This window comes from Aricia agestis, chromosome Z (assembly GCF_905147365.1).
Source record: "Aricia agestis chromosome Z, ilAriAges1.1, whole genome shotgun sequence".
NCBI classification, from domain to species: domain Eukaryota; kingdom Metazoa; phylum Arthropoda; class Insecta; order Lepidoptera; family Lycaenidae; genus Aricia; species Aricia agestis.
In genome coordinates, this window is record NC_056428.1 from 39,653,337 (window position 1) to 39,675,594 (window position 22,258).

Genomic DNA, 22,258 nt, shown 5'->3' on the forward strand with positions numbered 1-22,258 from the left:
ACAATAGTGAGCGACTACAATAAATTCAAATTATGTCTATTACTTTAAACATTTAGATGGCTATTATCTTTTAAAACTTTTGACTGTTTAAATCTATTACTGTGTTAACTATCGATAATTAAAACTAAATGTTATTTACACTCAAGGTATTTACAAATAAATATAAATAACGTATAAAAGACTGTTATTTTGACTCGTTTTGATTCAAATCAATATTGAATATTCCTGAATGTTTAACATTACAACATATTCTTGCGTGAGTGAATTGTCTGCGAGGCTGTGTGTAAATATAAATACATCATGGATAGAAATTCCTAGTCTAGAATCTAGATTGTTACAAAATGTATTTGTCAAAAAATGAAGGTGGGTTCACACGTAGCAAACAATATTGTCAAGTATTTTCCGTGCGATACTGGCGAGTGAAAGTTCCTTCTGTAAAACAGAAGTGTCATATTGACGAAGAAAATCTGCTATTTTGTCACCAAAAGCAGAAAGTAGTTATATTCTGCTACATTTTTAATGTGCTCCTCTGTGTTTCTGAAAATCGCTTATTTTATATCGAGCAATTTCGCGCCGAAAAACGCGCGACATTCGCTACGTGTGAACCCGCCACAAAAAAATTTACAACAACAAAACTACGTCCTCACTCACACATCAATAATGTTAAATAACTTATCATATAAGTGTTAAATCAATGTGTAAATAAATAAATCAAAAATTAATATCACATTAGTAGTCACAAAATAAAACACAACCAAACTAAATATACTAAATTAAAAATGCAGATTGTGATGATTGCCGGAATAATTAAACCACCATTGTAGTATTTTAATGCAACAGCTTTTTTAAATTCTCAGAAGTAATAAAGTGCATTAACGCTTTGGAGTTAAGATTGGATTTGTTATGTTGAGTTTTAATTAATCGCTTCGACTCTGCGCTAGTATAAATTGACCCTTAGTTTCTTTTTCGAATAAGTCCCTTTTTTATCAGACTACTTGTTGGTTTGAAATGTCATGAGAATAGGGGATATTATGCAAAAGTAGGAGCAGAGAGCGCTTCTAGCACATACAGTCAATAATCCGACCAAAAACCATTGACCTCCATTATACAAGTAGTTGTATAATGGAGGTCAGTAATGCTGGTACTGCCTCTAACGTCTAAATATAGCTGTAATGATAAGAATAGTATACTATTCTATAGCTTGACTCCTATCAACAGGATAGAAAAAGATAAAAGCTGCATTGATGTTGCATTAAAATACTAGATTCGATACAATGACACTTCCTAGACTAGCCAATTTGTGACATCGATGTAAGATTTGTGTCTATATTGTTGTTAGATTGTATGTCTAGCAATTCGTTATATCAATGAGATCTTACAACAGAAATTGTACAACTTATCAATAAATGTTATTCAATACAACGTGTGACTCTGTACAACTAAAGGCCAGTTCACACAGGAACGAAACGCGAAAATTATGCCTTAATCTTATTATTATGCTTAAAACGCAACGTTGCGTAGATATTCGCCCCGAGCCATTTCGTCTTGTATTTTTAAACTATGCATCGTGTTTTGTTGCGTCTCATTAAGGTGTGAACTGTCCCTCACATTAGGTTAGAGATTCATTAACGTAATAAAAGATCTTATGATTTCATCAGATTTTAAAACATTTGGTTCTGAGGTAGATATAAATATAATATAACAGTAACTATTCATAAATGGATTCCCAAATAAAAACAATATGAGGAGACACATTGTTGAAATAATTTAAAATATTGAATCATTTGGTAACGTAACATCACTAGGTATAATATTGTATTATGCGGAATGTATGAGATTAAGTCCCTTAATACTATGACATTTAATAATAATAAGTAATAACATTTACGGTTATATTGGAGGCTTTCGCTCCTTCGGACGTCTATGTTATATCCTAACACTTGTAAGTGATAAAATTTGTTCCTAATAATTTAGCTAAGTTCTTCTGGTCAATGTACTAATCTTAAACCCTCAAAAGAGTCAGTCTGTCAAATTTTTTAACCTAACACCTATTGAATTTAAAATTTGATAAGCATTTAAAATTTTAGTTTGTAAGTCTTTACTTCCATCGGATCTAGTTTTATTTCGGCTAAGCTGGATAGCTCCTTATACTTTTTAAGTCCGGTCAAACTTACGTGAGTAATGTTTTTGATGGTCAGATTATTGAGTCTAGTTTCTGGCGTGAATCGCGCCGAGATCGCTTCTAATTCGCCCACGGCGCAGCTATACCCCGGTCGGTGTAACACCATGAAACATGTCGCACTCGGAAACTGATCTAGCTCTTCATCGGTGATCGTCCTCAGTGTCAAAAGATGGACACCAGGTGGGAATCCTTGGGCGTATATTTCCTGGGATTTCACCTCGATTTCACCAACTTCACTGGTATCAACCAAGTAAATGTTCACCGGGTAGTTGAGAGTTCGACTCAAGTAATCCGCCATGCGTGAGGGTAACTCATAGACTGTTGTTTTCTGGTTCGGATTGAAATGTCTTTCGTCGATTCGGCCGGACACGTGTTCCTGGGTGTCTCTCTTCTCTCTAATATTCGAGGAGGGTTCGAAAAGTAGCCAGTTGTGGAAAACGGTGGGCTTGTTGTCTACTACTCCTTCTCCAACACCTCTAAAGTCGTCGTAAAGGGTGCGTCGATCCAACATCACTTCTAATCGCCCTGGCTCATAAGAAGACGCACCTTGGGCATGGTTGGTAACTAAAGTCAAACGATTTTCGTCATCCTGAATCCAAGCCATCGTCGTTATCGGGTAGTAGTTGGCTTCGATCCCTAATTTCTCCACTTTTATTCGTTTCTGGTATTGAAAGCCGTTTTGGTCCGTGTAGAATTCGGGTACATCTCCATTCTGGATGTTGGTATGGAATCTCATGAAGAGTTCGGTTTCTCGGTTCTTCGGTGGACTCTCGAAGTCTACGACGTTTTCGATGAAGATGCCGTGAGACAGTGCCGGGTCATCCACATGGTATATTCTTAGTGTGTGAATCAAAAATGGCAGATACATGGTGGTTATTTCGGTGAAGAGAGGCCCAGAGACTATTACAATGTTATCGTCCTGTTGGTTGTCGGACTTGGTGTAAGGATTCAACACACTTTTTTCGGGAGCATCATAGTCAGGCATGAAGAGATATGCCCCAGAATGCCTTTGCGCGCTTTGGTAGGCTCCAAACTGAAGTTCAGCTACTATTCTCTTTCGTATATCTTTCCTTTGAATCTGCCGTAAGAATCCTGTATTCCTATCGATCAACAGTTTCAGAACAGTATTCTCCAACTGTATGTCACCAGGCATCATTTTCTTGATGCTAAAATTCTCACCTCTATCGTTGTCGTTGCTTCGTTTCTCGGTGCAATTGTTACAGAAGATGACGCTATTGTGAGAGGTATTGGTGTATTCTTCCAAGTTGTACGTCACTGCGCTCAGAGCGGGCAACGTGGCTACGAACATCACATCGAAATTGACGTCGCTAATAACGTACTTCTTCTTGTCTATCATCTCTATATTGGGAGTTATTTGGTACGGGACGTATTTCTTTCTGTACGTGTCGAAGATGCGAACGCTGGTCGTGTTGGATCGTAGAGTTATCACTTCGGTTCGTTTTTCTACCAGCGGATTGAAGAGAATCACTTTCTTCTTATCGATGAAGGAGATTAGGAGTTTCTTGGGCTGGTTTCCGTATGTCTCCCATTCCACTTCGCTCTGGATTATCCTCTGGGAGTGCAGGGTATGGTCAGCTATCATTGTCGCAGTCAAAGCGGCTTCTTGAAGTCGAATGCAGTGGTACAAACTGGTGAACAGTTTCGTGCCATAGTCGTACATGACACTGGATTTGGAAGTCCCAGTTATGGCGTCATGATGTTGGAACAACCCCAAATTCCGTCTGGCACTGATCAATTGCTCGTAAAATTTCTCCAACATCCTTTCGGCCCCCTCCAGATTCTTGGCGGCGGATTGCTTTATGTAATTCAAGACAAGGGTGAAAAGGATTTCGGAGGAACGCAACTGGTGTTCAAATTGACGTGCGAGGATTTTTAAATACGGCCGCGTAGTATAATATCCAGACCAGTAAGCCGGTTTGCCCTCGCTAAATATGTCGGAGTATACGAAGAAATCTCCTTTGAGCGTTGGGATGTTAGTATGTCGTTCCTTCATCGCGTTGAAATAATCGAGAGGTGTGCCAAATGATACCTCAGCATTGAACTGGTCTTTATGGCTGTTGATGTAGTTGAACATTTTCATGTAATTGATGTATTGCGCATCGAACTCCATGCTGTATTCGTACCGGAAATCGTCACCTAAGGGGACCAACACTACGTTATGGGGAGTCAAGGACCCTATACGTTCGTACTCCTCGATTAACGTCTTAGACTTACTATGAAGGTTATGCTCATTAATTTCCTCGTGTTTCGCGGTATATTCGGAATATTCTCCGGGAATTTTCCGGAAATCGAAGCTGAGGCAGACGGATGGATGTGGTCCACATGTGCTCTTAATGGAGTAGATATCGAACGGTTGGTTGTGGACTACCAGGTTTGGTTTCTTAGTGGCCCAGCCTGGTATCCAGTAGAACTCCTCGATTTGTCGTTGAGCTAAATATTGTTTCCAGGCGTAGTGAATTCGTTGTATGATGGTTCCGTCCAAACCGCTTTTGTCCAACAGATAAGGTACGGTTGGTCCGTGGCCGAAAGGATCAATCGACCAACCCGTTTTCGGTGCGATTCCAAGGTTGTTTTTAACCCAGAGGTGTCCTAGAAAAATCAAAACAATATTATTTCATTGTTTGAATAAAATGAAGAAGTATTTTTCTTTATTACTCCTTTAGAAAAAATTACGAGAAGTGAAAATGCGATTAATATTGGAAATCAGATTTGCTGATACTGAAGTATGGAAAAGCGAAGTATGTTTATTTTGTACAGCAACTAAAAGACAATACCTTCAATGAACTGATCAATGAGTGCGTAGATGTGAGTGCAAGCTTCGTCGGGCATCACCCAGCCTCCAGTGGTAATCTCCAGTCTACCTTCCTTGATCAACTTCTTCAGAGACTGAAAAGAAAAAGCAATGTTATTTTAAAAAAAGGCAAGTCACGTTGGAAACGATACAGAGTAAAGAACATAGATATCTATAATATAACATTAGGTAGTTAGACAACCATAGTCCAAGTCACAAGATAGGCTGATAAGCTTTTTTTATTCGCTCGTGGTTTGGATCAAAGCTAGTACAAAATATTTGAATTTAAATCAAATACCTAGAATTATCACCAATAAATCATGCCAGACGATTTAGTATGCTTTATAAATTATAATTAGGTATCCAGATTCTAAATAATTTATAATAAGTATTGCCCGTTTTCATCTAAATCTTTATGAGTTAGACTGGTCATAGATGGACCGCAAGTTGCGGTCGCGTTGAAATTTGCACCGACCGCTCAAGAACTGCTCGAGCGGTCCGTGTATGGTGGATATGAATTGTATGAAAACTGCAGATCGCCGTGCGGCGACCGTATTTTGTAGTCGGTTTCGACTGCAAAATGCGGTCCGTCTATAGCCGGCCTTACAGTCACTAAGCCATACATACAAAAAGAGTTACATTCGAATTTATAATATTGATATGAAATCACTAACCTTCTGCTTAACCGGATGTGATCTCTCCCACCAGGCGTTCAGAAAAGATATTTCCGTCCATATGAACGTCATGTTGGGGAACTGGTGGAGTTTCTGGACGATGTTGGTGATGATATTCTTCGTCTTCCAATCGAAGTACTGCTCGAATGTTTTCAGCCAGCCTGGATCGTTGTGGGAATGTGGCACCACTATTACCTGGAATGGGGCAAGTTTTTACTGGCAACACTAAAAAAGAATGCAATCAGTAGGTCATTTTTAGTTTGTACGAATAATAAATGGTTTTTATTATTCGTAGGTTTGTACTAAATTATTATGATATATGGGAAACCTGTTATTGGCTTTATTGTATGTAAAACGCTCTTTGTAAATTTTATAAATTATAAACTGTATACATGTTGGTTTTTAAAATAAATAAAAATAAAATAAATAAGCCCTAAAGCTCCTTGCGTTAAAAATATTACTTTAGTTTGCCTAAAGCCGCGTTCAGACGAGTGTAACGTGTAATGTAATTCACCGTGTAATGTAACACGAATTCTACGTGTGGACGGCACTACGAGCATTACATGTAACGCTCGGGGTTGATCCATCGGCTGTCGGTTTTTGCGCGAGCACAAAGGCTCGTTTGGACCATTCGATTTGAGTTCGTGTGCCGTCTACAAATTACACGTAATCTTACATTACACGTTGCACTCGTCTGGACCCGGCTTAACTAGAAAGTAAAGAACGTTACGCTACCTGACTCATTATGTTAGGTTCTAAAGGTTTCTTCTGTCTTATCAGCTATCGGAGAGAACACGATGAATGTTAATTACTACGTCTACCCGAACGCTTTCTCGGATAATGACTAGTCGCGAAAAAAATACATACTTTTATTCTATATTTCTCTTTAGACACAAGAACTCTCGTAGTAACCTACTATATAAACTAAACAGCGACAATCGCTAATCCCAGCTGCCTATGTCCTATCAATCGTTTATATTTTTATGAGTCTGATTCCAAACCGAAAATGAAACTGCAAACTTAGGCCCAATTTCACCAACGACAGTATCACCTTACCGCTTTCGTTTTTCATATGAATGAAAAAGAAGACATGACTTTTTAACAAGCTGTTAACACTAAATTGGTGAAATTGAGCTTTTAAAGGGCTTACCTTCAGCATTGGCCGTCGGCTTTCGTTGCGTAGTTTCTCGTAGCGCTCTTCAAACGATCGATCCCAGAACTCCTTGGTCCGGAGCCAGCTCGGCTGTAATTGCAACACATCGTTAAGGACACACTAAATGAGACGTTTTTAATTACTACTTTGGTAGAGGCTAGGATTTTCTATAGAGGTGATTATAAAGGCGCGTTTTGTTCGCTCGCGGACTGTTCGCATGTTTTTCTAAACTGTCTGAGCGACGTAATGGTTTATACTTCATGCCAAGGATATGAGCAAAAGAGCCGACTACATGGTTTATTAAAATTATTTATTTTATATTATATATTATATATTTATTATTACACATTGCAATGCTTTCTAATAGTTGGGGAGGGGAAGAGGGGATTTCGGGAGTAGCCCGAGCGTGTCAGATTAAGCTTGCATAGGCTTCCGACATGTGTCTACAGTCTATCATCATGTCAGTTATCATGGTATAGAAATCAGATTTCTCAGGTGGTGGGTAAAACAATTTTTTTTAAATATTGAAATGGCGTCGGATCTGTCAGATCCGACGCCCCGTATACCCCTAGAGAAGCTTCCATATAAAGCACTGACGATTCAAAGGTTAGGTAAGCCTGTAGGGACATTTTAAAATATAAAAAAATAAAGCTTCATAATATTTTTATTATGCTCTAAAATAAATGATTTAGTCCTCGTTGTCTAAAATATATTTATAATTTACCTAAATAAGCAATTTTCTGCATATAATATTTTCTTTTTCAAAACTTTAAAATGGCTGCAGTTTCTGAACCCACCGCTAAAATAAAAAAAACGCTCTTATTATTTTTTATCAGCTTTACCTAATGTACAAAACCTACTAGGCCTCCATAACGCTCGAGTGACTACAAAAATAGCACCCTCCCCTCCTCTACTGTAAGTAATATTTAGTAGAACTTAAATATAAAAAAACGCTGCACGATATTTAAAGATAACATAATAATTTTAATAAAGATTCCGACTTCAACTCCTGTCAAAATATTCATTTAATTAAGTTTAATTAATTAAGTAGTAATTATAAAGGTTTCTGAGTGCGGTCGTTAGGTAAAAACTTACGCTAACTAATCCAGCTCTAAGTACTTTACATTCCTCGTATTTCACGATTCCGGCTGCGTTTACGGAATAAGCCACTTTAACCGAAAATCCGTAATGAAATAGGAAAGTTAGACTCGCTAGTCGCTGTTATAACAGTATTACAGTAAAGTACCCTATCTGGGAGAAATTTCAGCTCGGCAACTTCGTTTTTGGTGGAATTTTGGGCTTTGTGAAAAAAGATCGATTAAAAAACTTTTTGTTCCCTAGGGGCTTGGACGTCTCAGGGTAAATTCAGACCGCAACGCATTATAGATGCACTAGCTGTTGCCCGCGACTTCGTCCGCGTGAACTTCAGTTTATAGCGCGCGATGTCAACAAAATTGGTGTCAAAAACTTTTATAAAAAAACCCTGGTACCCCTTAAATCAATACAGCTGTGCAGTGTGCACACAATAAGTATTTCATTTTTTTATATTAAACTTTAAATTTTAAAGCTTATTTAGCCCTCCAATTACACAACTTTACCCATAAACTATTTATCATTGATAGATTTAAGGTTACGTCACTGCACAGATAAAGTACTGAGTTATTTAATACCGTAGAATAGATATAACAATCGAAAAAAATCGAAACTTAAATGTAAGATGATACCACGTCTTATAGAAAGACTTTTGAGCAAGCGTCAGCGCGATGTAGAAGACGCACGGCGCCATCTATTATGAATTGTTGGAACTAACTTAATTTGGACAAATTTACGCATTTTCACCCCCTTACAACCCTTTTTTCCAGTAAAAAAGTAGCCTGTGTCCTTTCTCAGGCTTTAGACTATCTGTATACAAAATTTCATTACAATCGGTTCGGAAGTTTTGGCGTTTGGCGTGAAAGCGAGACTGACAGACAGACAGACAGAGATACTTTTGGCGTTTGGCGTGAAATTGATGCATTTCTAAATTTGTATGGATTTGTCAGATTTGCGAGACGTCACGTCACGCAATTGAAATCTGTCAATTCAGTACATATAGAAATGCATCTACGCATCGCGTTGCGGTCTGAATTGACCCAAAGGGCCACCTCAATAGCTTACTGCGATAAGCAAGTTGTCTGTTCAGATACCTAGTAAATACTAGTGAGTAGTGGCGTAGCAAGTTAAACGCCCCGGGGCCCTGCAGGAAATAGCAACCCCCACCGAAGTCATTAATTGACAGGAAAATGTGTAGTTGCAAACAAAATATGTATATCGTCATCAAACTCTATGATATAATAGAATACCTACAATATTATGATTTATGTAAAGCGAGCGAGCCAAAACTATGAATTTTTAACATTTTGTTAATAATAACCTTCTTTCTTCCTATATGTTCGAGCCAGTTTCATGTTTTATGTTCTAAGTGTTAGTTAAAGATAAGGCATTTAAGCGAACGTTTAACCCAAAGGCTATTTGCAGGCCAGGCGTATTCAGGCTAAAACTTCATTTCAATCTCCAACCGAAAAAAATCCTGTGAAGTAAACCAAAGCAATAAAGGGGTCCGTTCAGCCAAAGCTGGCCCTTTGATGGACTATGTCGCGTTTCTGTCACACTGTTACACTCCGTCACACGATTTAATTGACTGTTAAAAGTCCAGCGAAAATTCTCCATCGAAAAAGTTAAAAGTTATGAATTCCTGGTGGCGTAAAGAGTTGAATTTAAACAAGTGCGTGTCGGGACACGTGCAATATAGGGTTCCGTAGTACCGCTAGTTTTTTTTAATTTTTGTATGATCATGGGACCAGGTACCATAAAAAAATATTTAAGATTTCATGTACCATTTTGTCGGCATTATTAATATTATGTGCATTCATACCAAATTACAGCTTTGTAGGTCCTATAGTCTCTGAGCAAAACCGCGGACAGACAGACAGACAGACGGACAGACAGACGTCCGTCTGTCTGTCTGTCCGCAACTATAAGGGTTCCTTGTTGACTACGGAACCCTAACAAAACCCGCGTACTGTGAAGGGATCCGAACAATAGCACTTTATGGAGCTCTGTGTTCCTGAAATTGTGACTATATTTTTGTATTGCATTACAATTTACATTCTTGCGTGGGTACGACTATTGTAAAAGTTACATAATATATTATTTGTTATCTCTAAGTTCGTCAATGTGGTAGCTGCTGAACGGATTCTGATAAAGTTTGGCATGGTTAATGCGGAGTATTAACTTAGACGGTTTTAATCATAAAAAAAATCTGTTAACTGTTTTCAAACGACTAACGAGCAACATTAAGCACAGTTTCAAACTTTCAATTATTGTTACCCTACTTCACAAATATCCCGATATTCTGTGAGAAATAATATTCGACTCCTAAGTCCTACAGTTAAACTACTGCATTTTAGGCTCTGCAATGATAAAAATGATTCCTATACTTACATATAGTACAATATGTCAATATTTGCCTGCTCTTGGTTCCGATAAGTGATAGTCAACCAAAACTGGACAAGGAATTGAGACTGCCATGACAGGATTTGGACTGAGGGTCCCCTCTCCTTGGAGTTCAAGTGTGAGGTCAAGTGAGTGCAGTAATGCGACATATTATATGACGTGTACGTATATTATATGACATGTACCTATGTCGATAAAAGTGAGTAGCCAAAGTCAGAAGTCTTTCAACCACAAAGCTAGTTTTTCCGCCTAGAGTAGTTGACTTTTCTTTATTTTATGGGATAAAAACTTTAAAATATGACTTTCCATTGCTTATGCTAAAATATTATTGATAAATATTTTTACTAAAATCAAGGAATAATTTTAGAAGTTTATTTTATCAAATTAGATACTTTTAAAAATGTTTTTACTACTTCTTGTACTCTTTATAGCTAAATAGCTCTTTATAGTTAAAGAACCCTTCCAGCATATCCTTTTCGGAGGGTTAGTTGGATGGATGGTTTATTTAATATAAATAGAATAGGTAAGTCTCCAGAAAAAGACACTTTATTTGTAATATGAGCAAGGCTGGCCGAATACACACGTTTTCCGTATTCAAGTTTCTAATGTGGAATTACGACTTGGACTGAGACTATCGCAAACCTTCGTATTTTTCACGCGCCAACGCGAACTTGCACATGAAACGTACGTGCGGAATTCGTTCCGTTCGTTCGGAAAAGCGTACGCGTGCGCCAGTTAATGTATTTTTACTGATTCCATACATTCGGATTTCCAAATATGGAAATCGTTGTCGGAAATTACGTGGGAGAGCCATGCTTCGGCACGAATGGGCCGGCTCGACCGGAGAAATACCACGTTCGCACAGAAAACCGGCGTGAAACAGCTGTGTTTCGCCGAGTGAGTGAGTTTACCGGAGGCCCAAATTCCCTACCCTATTCCCATCCCTACCTTTTAAGAGGGAATAGGGTAATAGGGGACTATTACCCTATTCCCTCTTAAAAGGCCGGCACGCACCTGCAGCTCTTCTGATGCTGCGAGTGTCCATGGGCGACGGAAGTTGCTTTCCATCAGGTGACCCGTTTGCTCGTTTGCGCCCTTATTTTATATTAAAAAAAAATCGCATACAAAAAACGTACGTATGCGGCCAGCCTAATAAGTCTACTAATCGATCACAAAAGAGTACACTGTACAACCCCTCTATCGGTCCAATATTATGTTTACGGCAACAGTAGCCCGCACTTAATTAATTTACGGGTACCGTAGCACGATTTGCCGACGCAAATCAACTCTATTATGACTCGCAACTCCAACCTGTCCACGATCATTCAATTCCTAATTATCACCTACCAATTCATCACTTTACTGCGTTCCGAATTTCCATTCATTTTGATCTAAATGTGTATGGCTATTATAATGCCACTAATTAAAGGTTTTAAGATATGCAATGGAATAGCGTCATCGTACATTAGGACCTTGTCCTTTCAAAGGGATGATACTTAGTTCCATAACTCAAAATCACACCGCACTAGGCTTAGACACTTCTAACAGTCCAGCGGAGCAATGACGCACTTCTGACTTCACGTCCCAAAGTAGGTACTAACTATTAATGTTCTCGTAGTTAACCTGCAGGGAAGCTGTCTCGTCATTAGTTCTAAGCTGTAGAAGTAAAAAAAAAAAAATACCTGAAAATCGAAGGAATGGTATGTGGTGAGGGTGTCGATATCAGCAGCGCTCTCCCACACCGCCGGGCACTGGTCTGATCCCACCTGAAACATAAACATAGTAGTTAGAATACCAACCCCCGCCCGCGCCAGTCAGGCCCTACAGACAAGACGTTTTCTATATCACTTATAGAATCGCCGATCAAAATATGTATGAAATTGTCATAAGTGTTCGATAAATTAAAGTCGACATTCAAGTCATGTTATGTCAATTCCGCAAGAAGCGATAAAGAACACGTCTTGGCTAAGGGCGAAGGGTGCTTATGTACAAAATGCATTCACCAGTTTCGATATTGAAGTTAGTTGTCAAGAATGTTAGGAATTTGACATCTAAGTGTCTAAACACACCACCTCCGGCCGAAGTTACGCGGCGGAAATTCCGCATGATTACACCCGAAATGTCAAACGCATACAATATAGGGACGGAACGCGACGGAATAGTGTGTCATCGGTAAATTAAAATATATTGCGGGCGTAACCATGCGGAATTTCCGGCGCGTAACTTAGGCCTAGCACAGAATAGATAGTAGTACATGGGCCTAGTGTGTTCAGACACACTTCGCTATCGAAACTAACGAATGCATTTTACTAAGCACTCTGGGCTTTATCACGAAGATCTCAGAGATCATCTTCAAAGGAAAGTACTCAATTGAATTGGTATAGATTTGTATTACGATCTTCAAAATGTACGAGAGGTTTTTAACAAAGATGGCTCTATCTTTTACGGCTACAGTAAGCTATGATATAAACGGGAACTAAATCATAAGACTTATTAACTTATAATTTAGAGCATAGGTTCTCAACGTGGGCGATAACGTCCCCCTGTGGCCGTTTGAGAGTTTCGGGGGGGCAGTAGAAGACCCAGAGAAAATTAGGGGGCATTGAGATGGCGCAGATGGGGCGTGGGTAGATTAAAAAAGTATAGTCTATGAAGGCAAAAAATATACGCTAATCACGTACTAAAGTAAATAAAAATTAATATCGTTTAATTTTTGTTATTGTAGGTAAGTATAATTGTAATCATTTTTATCATGTGTGCACGTCAAAGTATTGCTCAATATAATTAAGCATGCGTTTTAATTACTCCCATTGAAACATTCTTCTTTCATTCTTCATTTTAAACTCAGAAATAGGATAGGGGTAATATTACTATCTTACGACAATAATATCTTACGTTTAAATATAATCGTGGCAATAGCTGTTTTAAATTCGCAACAGATGGTAAGTAAAATTAAGATGGGGGGCTCTAGAAAAAAACATATTCTCAGAGTGGGCGGTGAGCAAAATAAGGTTGAGAAACTATGATTTAGAGGCTTATAAAAATTAAAATGTATATAATGGCCTCCTTTTTAACCGAAGTAAAAAAAGGAGGTTATTAATTCGACCGGTATATATGTAGTATTTCCAAAACTGCCCAGTTTGTCTATGTCAGCGTCTGAACAAATTTGCCAATTTTCAAAAATGTATGTATGTTTTTATGTTTGTGTTCGTATATCTCGGGAGTTCTGGAGTTAAGGCGGGGATTAATCTCAATCCAAAACGATAACCTTGCACACAACCAAAGACCAAGCGTATACGCATCGCAATAAGATTCATTTTAGCTTAGCATAAAACTGTTCTTGCATAAAGCGGATCTTGACTATTTTTCATGTTTTTTTAAATATATTTCGAAATAAACATTAAGAAACAAAATTGTTCGGTTAAAGAAGTTTTAATATAGATTTACTAACATTTTATTCAAATAAAATGTATAATTATCCTAGTTAATACTTATATTTCGATGAAATAGATTTTTATCGGAGGTGAGTTTGTAAATTAATTACAGCCAAAGTATTACGTTTTATTAAAATGTTTATGGTTTAAGCTATTTTAAATATTGTGCTTTATATCTCATATTTTTTAACACTTCGTTATTATAATATTGGAACTAGGTAAACCGGGAGTCACGGAATAACAAATTGGGGTTTATCCTCACCTTAATAGTTAAAAGTCCGATTTATGTGATTCTTTTTTGTTGAATTAGATATTATTCAACTTAGGGAATACTGCAAGTTTCAACAAAATCGGTTCGATAATTTTTGAGATAGGGAATTTTATATTCTCAATTACGTATTTTGAAGTCGGTCTTTTTAAAATACTATTAATTATTATTAGTGATTGACTTGGGTGGACTTTGGTCATATAACATATTACAATTTACAAATAAGAACAAACTACTATAAAATTAACTTAGAAAGAAACAATAAATCAATGTTAAAATTTAAACCATACAAAAAACCGGCCAAGTGCGAGTTGGACTCGCTCATGAAGGGTTCCGCAGCAGTAATAAGGTTTATTTTTATGAAATTAAAAGGTTTTTGATTTATTTTTATATTTCAGTTGATTTACTTAATCAAAGTTAAATTGAGGTTTACCATTTATGACGTATAAAAAAAACTTTTTTTTTAGGATTATCACTACCTATTTTAGAAGTTAGAGGGGGGGGGGGGGGGACACACACACACTTTACCACTTTGGAACCTATGGGGACCCCTTAAATTTTAAATAATTTTTCCATTTTTGTATCAAAATCTTAATGCGTTTCACAGACTTCATCTACTTACCAAGTGTCAATAATATAGCTGGAAAGGCAATAGCGTGTAAATAGCTAAATTGCCTGCGGGATAATACAAAGTTCTCAAAAAAAGACACTCCGGAATCTGTATCATGCCCGACTAACCTGTTCCATAGTCAGCAGGGGTGATCCTCAGGCAATTGCAGTAGCAGCAAGCCCGTTGGATCTTGTAGGAGCAAGATGATTGTCTTATGAAGTACTCTTGAATTCTGATGCACTTTGGTCGGCCGACCACACAAAAAGTTCACAGCGATTATATTGAAAAACCAAAAGGGAAAGAAACTTGAAATTCCAGCTGGATTAAGCCTTTTCAAGGAAAAATTATCAGAACAAAATTTCCTCATATGCCGTCAAGCCCGATCCGCGGCAAAAAGCCCAGCAAACACTTGTCATCTGTCAAGTGTCAAATATATGTCTTCTTCGTCTTCTTCCGACAGTGGTGAATTGCCATATTATGTTAAAGGTTCATCCAACGGTTGATGAACAGAAACTCCCAAACTGAGCTACATCCCAACAGTGGAAATCAAACACAACACAAATCCAGAGTGTAATTTGAGAACTTATTATTTAATTATTAAGGAAATTAAGGAAATATAATATATTAAATTATAACAAAATTAAGTGCACAACCAATAGCTTTTATAGTTTCGGAGACAAGTGGCTGTGACATACGGACGGACAGACGGACAGACACACAGACAGACAGACATGACGAATCTATAAGGGTTCCGTTTTTTGCCATTTGGTTACGGAACCCTAAAAATCAACCATTTTTACAAGAAGCTCTGTGGCAGTGGCATAAATAATATTATAGTCAAACAGTATTACAGGTTCAAATGGATTTTTATATTCGATTATCCCACAAGCCATCGAGCGCACTCTAGCGGTCGGCGGCTAAACCAAATTGGGGGATGAGCCAAGATCTTTTCTTTATCGCTTTTCATTCGATCAAAATGTATGGAATTGACGTAAGACAAGTCGAACGTCAACGTCATATTATTACGTCAGCGTAACGTAGTAGCGTCACGAACGCTTATGTCAAATCCATACATTTTGGTTGGCGATTCTATAACGAAGCGATAACGAAAAAGTTTTGGCTAAATGGCCTGGATTGCCAATTTAATTTTTATTGGTTTCATGAGTGTTCGGCGCTGGATGGATATTTTTATGGAGTGGCAAAATATGGTTCGTGTCATAACTTTGTCAGTGGGATTTTTATGTTTTCGTACGCACAAGTGTAACTGCGGCAGTCACAACATTAAACATATATTTAACTTTAATTTAATAAAAATTCTGGCAATAAACTTCATACATTTTCTGTCAAATTCTTCATTAAATTGATACTAGGTAATCTTTAAATGTAACGAACTATGGATATTTTCAAATAATAATGAAAAACACTATGTAGTGATTTAGTAAAAGAAAAAATATTTTGTAGTACGCGTGGTAATTCAAATATATTCTTCCATACCTATGGACGATTAATCAATCAAGAACAAATCAAGAAAAACGAATAGCATATCAGCCACGACACGAATTTCGCGTTATGGTCATTTTGTGATTGCCAGAACGCGTCGTGGCCGTTTTCATCAGAGCCACGACGCGAATTTCGCGTCGTGGCTGTTTCACTGTGACCACAACGCGTTGCGAGCCATTTTTTCGCTCATTGAGCGATTTCGGTCTTTGAGCGTAACATATATAAAATTTGGTAAAAATCAGTAAAGCCGTCAAATAATGGCTAATTTTCGAAGCAATTTTAATAAAAACCAACTAAATGACTTAAATACATTGTTGATTTAATGTAGATATCTATATGGCCCTTTACAGCATATGATTTTTAAAATGAATATTTTCGAAGATATTACAGATTAAAAAATTGCGGGACGTAGCTTTTGCGGCGGTACCGACCAATGCGAGCCACGGGTAGTATAATGAATACAAGTCAAAACTGCTGAATTAATTTTAATAATTTTTTCAGTGGCTATATATATTGATGCGAAGCCGGGGCGGATCGCTACTCGCTAGTTAACAATTAAAATACTCTATCTCATAAACTTCTGAACCGATTTTGATGAAACTTGCAGTATTCTCTAAGTTGAAAAATACTTATCTAGTACAAAAAAAAAAAAAATTACGAGTATTAACGCGCTTAAAACCTAGCGTTAAAACCATAGTTTTGCTACAACAATAATTTTATTAAAACACCAGAATATTATGTGCGATTGATATCGGTCTAGTATGAATATTGTAGTTTAGTTTATCTTAGATATTATAGAGTAAGTCCGTTTATTTGCTTTTTTATGCGTCCTCATCTCACGAACTTCTAGAGTCTAAACCGATTCTAATGTAATTTGGCACAGGCCACAGATACAGAGGAGACCACGGGGAAGTGAACACACCACATTACTTTGTTTCGGGAAAATGTACGGTTACCGCAAAATTCCTTATGAAACAACTAGACTTTATATTGAGAAATCGGATTTCACAGTTATCGAATTGCATTTATTCGCGATTCGTCACTCTTTTTTATTCGAATATTCGTCTCTATCGGGTTCAAATGGGCAAACAGTTTTTGATGGATTTTATGAAATTTCACACAGTTCAAGTGTTAGCGTAACGTACACAATTTTTCTAACAGATTTTACATTTTTTATTAAGCTATTACATAGATTTTATCGCAGACTTTGATTGCGACAAATCGAGAAATCCGTAACGAAAATAAACATAACACGCTCCTATCCAACCGCCACAATAGTGTTTGTGTGCGTGCGACTAGACATAATATCATATCACATAATATGGGAAATGCGAATTATAATACTTGCTCAAGTTGATAAAACATTCAATGCTATCTTTACCGCGGCAGTCGCCGAGTGCCACACGTATTTTTTTCAACACTTAATGTTTACTTAATTTTAATATAATGAAGAGTTTAACAGTTATGAGATAGGTTATGAGTCAAAATCCTTATTATTAAATTAAAGTTGAAAATCAATCAGTCTGAGCTCTAAGTTCTAACTGATCGTTGTTTTAAAATGTTGTGTATCAGACGGTCGGACGGACGGAGGAAAAGAGCGAGTTAATAAATATGGGAGTGGGTACCTTATACTATGTTACAGACAATATTGACTTGCACGTAACGAATATTACATAATATTTTATTTTACCAACATTGAAAGTAACTTATATTTAGCTTAATCATTTAGTTGATGGGCAAAGAATAATACTGAGAAATCATAAGCTTTTCAATGTAGCTTTCAACAAAGTATATGTAAAGGCTATTTTTATATTGAAAGCGCTAGAATCTTCTTAAAATCAATGTTAAATATAAAAAGTGTTGCACTCGAGGAGTGCCACGGTAAAGCTATTGCATAGCTTTTTTGTGTGTTCCCCCACACACAAAAAAGCTGGGGTGTGTTAGGTTTTCTCGTTACGGAATTTCTTGATTCGGTCGCCTATCGCTCAAAGCCCGCGATAAAAGCTGTGCAATAGCGTAACCCTTTTGAAAAATGAAATTTCTGACGAAACCCCAAAATAAAAAAGTTATGTGCAATTCTATGTTCCTAGTTATTTAATCGTAATCAAATCCTTAAGGATTTGATGAAACTAAATTACGCTCGTTTGGCTTCAAGGGGGCGACTAACCCTAAAGTGTCGATTTTATAATTCATTTTTATACTTGAAAATAAGCCCCGAATTGTTTCATTTTCTAAAATTAGATACTACATTATATTTCCGAGAATTCAATCCGAGCAAAAACACGATATCTTAAAATTTACTCGATAGAAAAAAAAACACAAAGATGCATCTAATTTTCACGAATTTTTCATTTATTGCCATAACCGTGCATTGAACTAAGTTAATATTTTAACACATTGTATAAAATTCTATCATTGAGAGATCGACCTAGCGGATTTTTAAAATATTGTATATTTATCGAGTTATTGAGAAAAAACTAATTTGGCGATGAATCCGCGTAGTTCTTTTTCACCTGGCATATGAAAGACGGGCGTGAGTGTGAAGAGAGAAGGACGATGTTTGATTTTTGGGGTTAGTGGCCCTCCCCAAACGAGCGTAATTTGTGAGTTGTGAGTCGCAGAATTTCGGTTGGCAGAAATTCTGCTGCATTCAGTTTTATACAAAAGTCCTGTTCGATTCACACGAGCGTAATTTTGTGAGTAGTGATTTGTATGAAAAGATATTTACGCGACCGAAATTCTGTGACATTACTCACAAAATTACGTTCGTTTGGCTTCACCCTTAGAGTATATTTATCAGTGACGGATTAACGGCCGTTCCCAATATTTGATCTATCTCTGGTTTTTCCCTACTAGAGATAGGAATAGCTCACATTAGACATTAGAGACATTAATGTCAATGACTCACAAAATCACGCTCGTGGGATTCCAACAGGACTTTTGTATGAAAGTGAATGCAGCAGAATTTCTGCCAGCCGAAATTCTGCGACTCACAACTCACAAATTACGCTCGTTTGGCTTCACCCTGAAGCGCGGTTGATCTAATATTATGGCATGTCGTTGCGGATGTCATCAATGATCTAACAAGCATAAAGTACAATACATATTTAACGTTTTATACGCTACATAATACATTACACAATATTAATATTACATTGCCTTGTTCGAATTGTCGTACCTCCGCATTACTTACCATATTTAATGGTAAGTATTTAAACGAATGTAGACATACTATTTTTTGAAGCGGCCTGCCCTTACTGCAAATAGAGTCAATGGACGCAGAGTCTAAATCTATCTATTAGTGCTTTGATTTCAGTCACTGAATACACTAAGGGCTTAGATATAATAATTTATAGGAAAATCTCAAAAACTGCATCGTAATTCGTATGTAATTTACATACGATGCAATTTTTGCTAGTCCGATTACGATAAAATGCTTATCGGGTAATAACTAATAAGTAAGTATTGAAATTCTCAAAATTAGTTCAGTCGTTTTGGAGTAGGTTGTCAAGAAACATGTTATTTATTGTCTATTCTATTCCTCATACCAATAAAAATGTTTACGATAGATATCAGATAATACTGGGTACCTAAAATATGAAAAGTGGCTTGCCAATCATCGTCACCATCATCATCATCATCAGTCTATTGCCATCCAATGCTGAACCCTTTATAGTTCGCCATGAAGACAATAAAAGTAAAAGGTAAATATATTTGTTATTGCTAATACTTACTTTCTTGGCATCGTAGAACCTGGATTTGAGATCGTTCTCGACAATGGCGCCTGTTCCTGGAAAAGAAAAAATAAATTGAGCCAGTTTTAAAAGCTTTTGGGCTAATTTCGTTTGTTCCATATATTAAGTAATTATAATGTTGCAAGACAACAGCTTACTTTATCTTATAAAAGATTTAAAAGTAATTATAATTATAATGTACACTAACTCCCGCCCTCAGAGACATAATATATTAATTACTCACTGTGATATAAATTAAGATTTTGACATTAATCCCTATCTGAACTCTGCATTCAATTGAAGTTTAAAAAAAAGTCTCTGAGTGCGACGGAATAGGACTCACTACGTGAACCCGTTGGCGTTTGGAAAACTGTGGCTACGGGTAGACACAAATTCAAATAGTTAATTTGTTTTCCAATACAAACATTAATTAATCAAAAAATACGTGTGCCACTCGGGGACTGCCGCGGTAAAGCTATTGCATAATATTTTTTGTCAACTTATACAATTGTAATTCGCATAAGTCTTGTTGCACGTACACAAACACCGTGCCGAAATCCGGCAAACACCGCACCGCTGTTCCGGTCGGAGTCCCCACATGAAATTCCTAACACTCCCCGGTAGAGTGTTACATCTTTTCTTTACGGAATTTCTTCATTCGGTCACCGCGCTCAAAGTCCACAATAAAAACTGCTTTATTATTTGTTTTTCAAAAAACTACATACATCACTGATCACTCAATGAAAAATCCCCAAACAACGTTCAAGGGCCAAGGTATACTTGTCCATCCTGTGAGGCTGTGGGGCCAACATATTAATTTATCAAAAAGACATCACGAGACTTGCCTTTTCCGCCGAAAACGATGCAAGGAATTTATGGATCCCCCCTTTGATTACATTTTTCTCTTGTTATTCCAAGTGGTGGTCCCATCAGGATACCCAAGACGAGTGACGACGGATTAACAAGAAATGCAAGATGTACGAGATTCGCCATCATTTATTAAACAGTTCCTTCGTCAGCTTCTAAATTAAGTCCCGAGCGATTTAAACTTCATTGTGAAACATGTAAATGAGCAAAACGGAGTCGCCACATTTCAGTGTCTGCCTTCGTCACCTCGTAACTGATCATATTGTAATCCCCGACGAAAAAGGGGTGTGATAATTTCACTTTCTGTCTGTGTGTTTTTCTGTCCGTAGCATAAAATCGGTGGACCGGTTTGAATCTCGTTTTTTTGTTGGAAACAAAAAAAACAATCAAAATTCAAAAGCTGACACGATCAAAAACGTTCCTAGCGACAGCTCATAGCTCATATTTTCATATCGAGCAGGCTGTACTGGAAAATTTGGATTTATCTATGTATTAACATGACAATTCTAATTACACCAGCAACCAGACAGCGTTGATTTGTGAGAAAACCATTTTATAGTCCTATAAACATTGAACCCGTAATAAAAGTATGTAAAAATTCAAATATTTACATAGTTTTAATATGGTTACGATTTAAACTCAAATTTTATAGTGGGGAAATGCTGACAACACCATTTTCGCCTTAAAATATCACAATAATTGTTTCGACGATTCACCCAACAGCTTGATAAGACATTAACATAGTCAATTTCATCTTTCAAAGAAAACTTCTACCAGGGAAACTTGCGAGCTTTGAGTCTCCTTATTGATGCCGTATAAATCGTTACTCGAGAAACAAAATTGTGAATAACTTCTTTAAAACTATAACCAGTTTCACGACTTTCCGTATAAGCTTTTGCCATCAGAAATGTACGAAACCGTATAAATGATAATTTTGAATGAACGGTAACATTAAGAACTTTATTAGCAAGAGCAGAACTCTTGCTCTTTCAATTCCATAAATAGTATGAAATAGCCACGAAGCGATTCGAAAAAAGTATGGTACTCCAGACTTGGCGGATATCGACAGTATCGGTAGGATGAGTACGTATATTGCGACAAATAAGCAACAGGCGTTTGAAAGCAGAAAATGCACATCTACTGTGTGAGGAAAATTCGGTAAAATTAGTAAAAAATCAAGAAAAGTTAGAAAAAATGGTGCCTTACACACTGGTGACAGTCACATAATTTTTAATAATCTAGTTTGTAATATAGTTCATGTTATCGATGGATGCTCTTAAGGTTTTTTTGATCTATGGATGGATGAGGGCTGTCTAAGATTGGCGATCGTTGAGGGAGGTTGTTAAGCAGTGTAGGCGATTCGCTGATGGTGATGAAACCGAAAACATTTGCTCACCGATAAACCGTAAATTGTGTTTGGAGTTTGGACACGAGTGTCAAATACGCCAGCGGCAAAATGCTTCGCCTCATCAACAGATAAACGAATCACGCTCGAGTTTCGGCACGGTTGCTGCCTGCTGGACCTGGTT

The 22,258-nt window shown here is 37.1% G+C and overlaps 1 protein-coding gene across 1 annotated transcript in view; it reads right to left on the reverse strand.

Annotated features, from left to right (window-relative positions):
• Nucleotides 1–912: 912 nt before the first annotated feature.
• Nucleotides 913–22,258, reverse strand: part of LOC121739297 (alpha-mannosidase 2) — a 117,310-nt gene continuing 95,964 nt past the window's right edge. Inside the window, exons 3-8 of the mRNA XM_042131674.1 lie at nt 19,863–19,918; nt 11,999–12,082; nt 6,819–6,911; nt 5,669–5,863; nt 4,978–5,089; nt 913–4,792 (exon numbers count right to left, since the gene is read on the reverse strand). Of these exons, the coding sequence (XP_041987608.1) occupies nt 2,076–4,792; nt 4,978–5,089; nt 5,669–5,863; nt 6,819–6,911; nt 11,999–12,082; nt 19,863–19,918 (3,257 nt within the window). The 3' untranslated portion in view covers nt 913–2,075. The remainder of the gene's footprint in view (nt 4,793–4,977; nt 5,090–5,668; nt 5,864–6,818; nt 6,912–11,998; nt 12,083–19,862; nt 19,919–22,258) is intronic.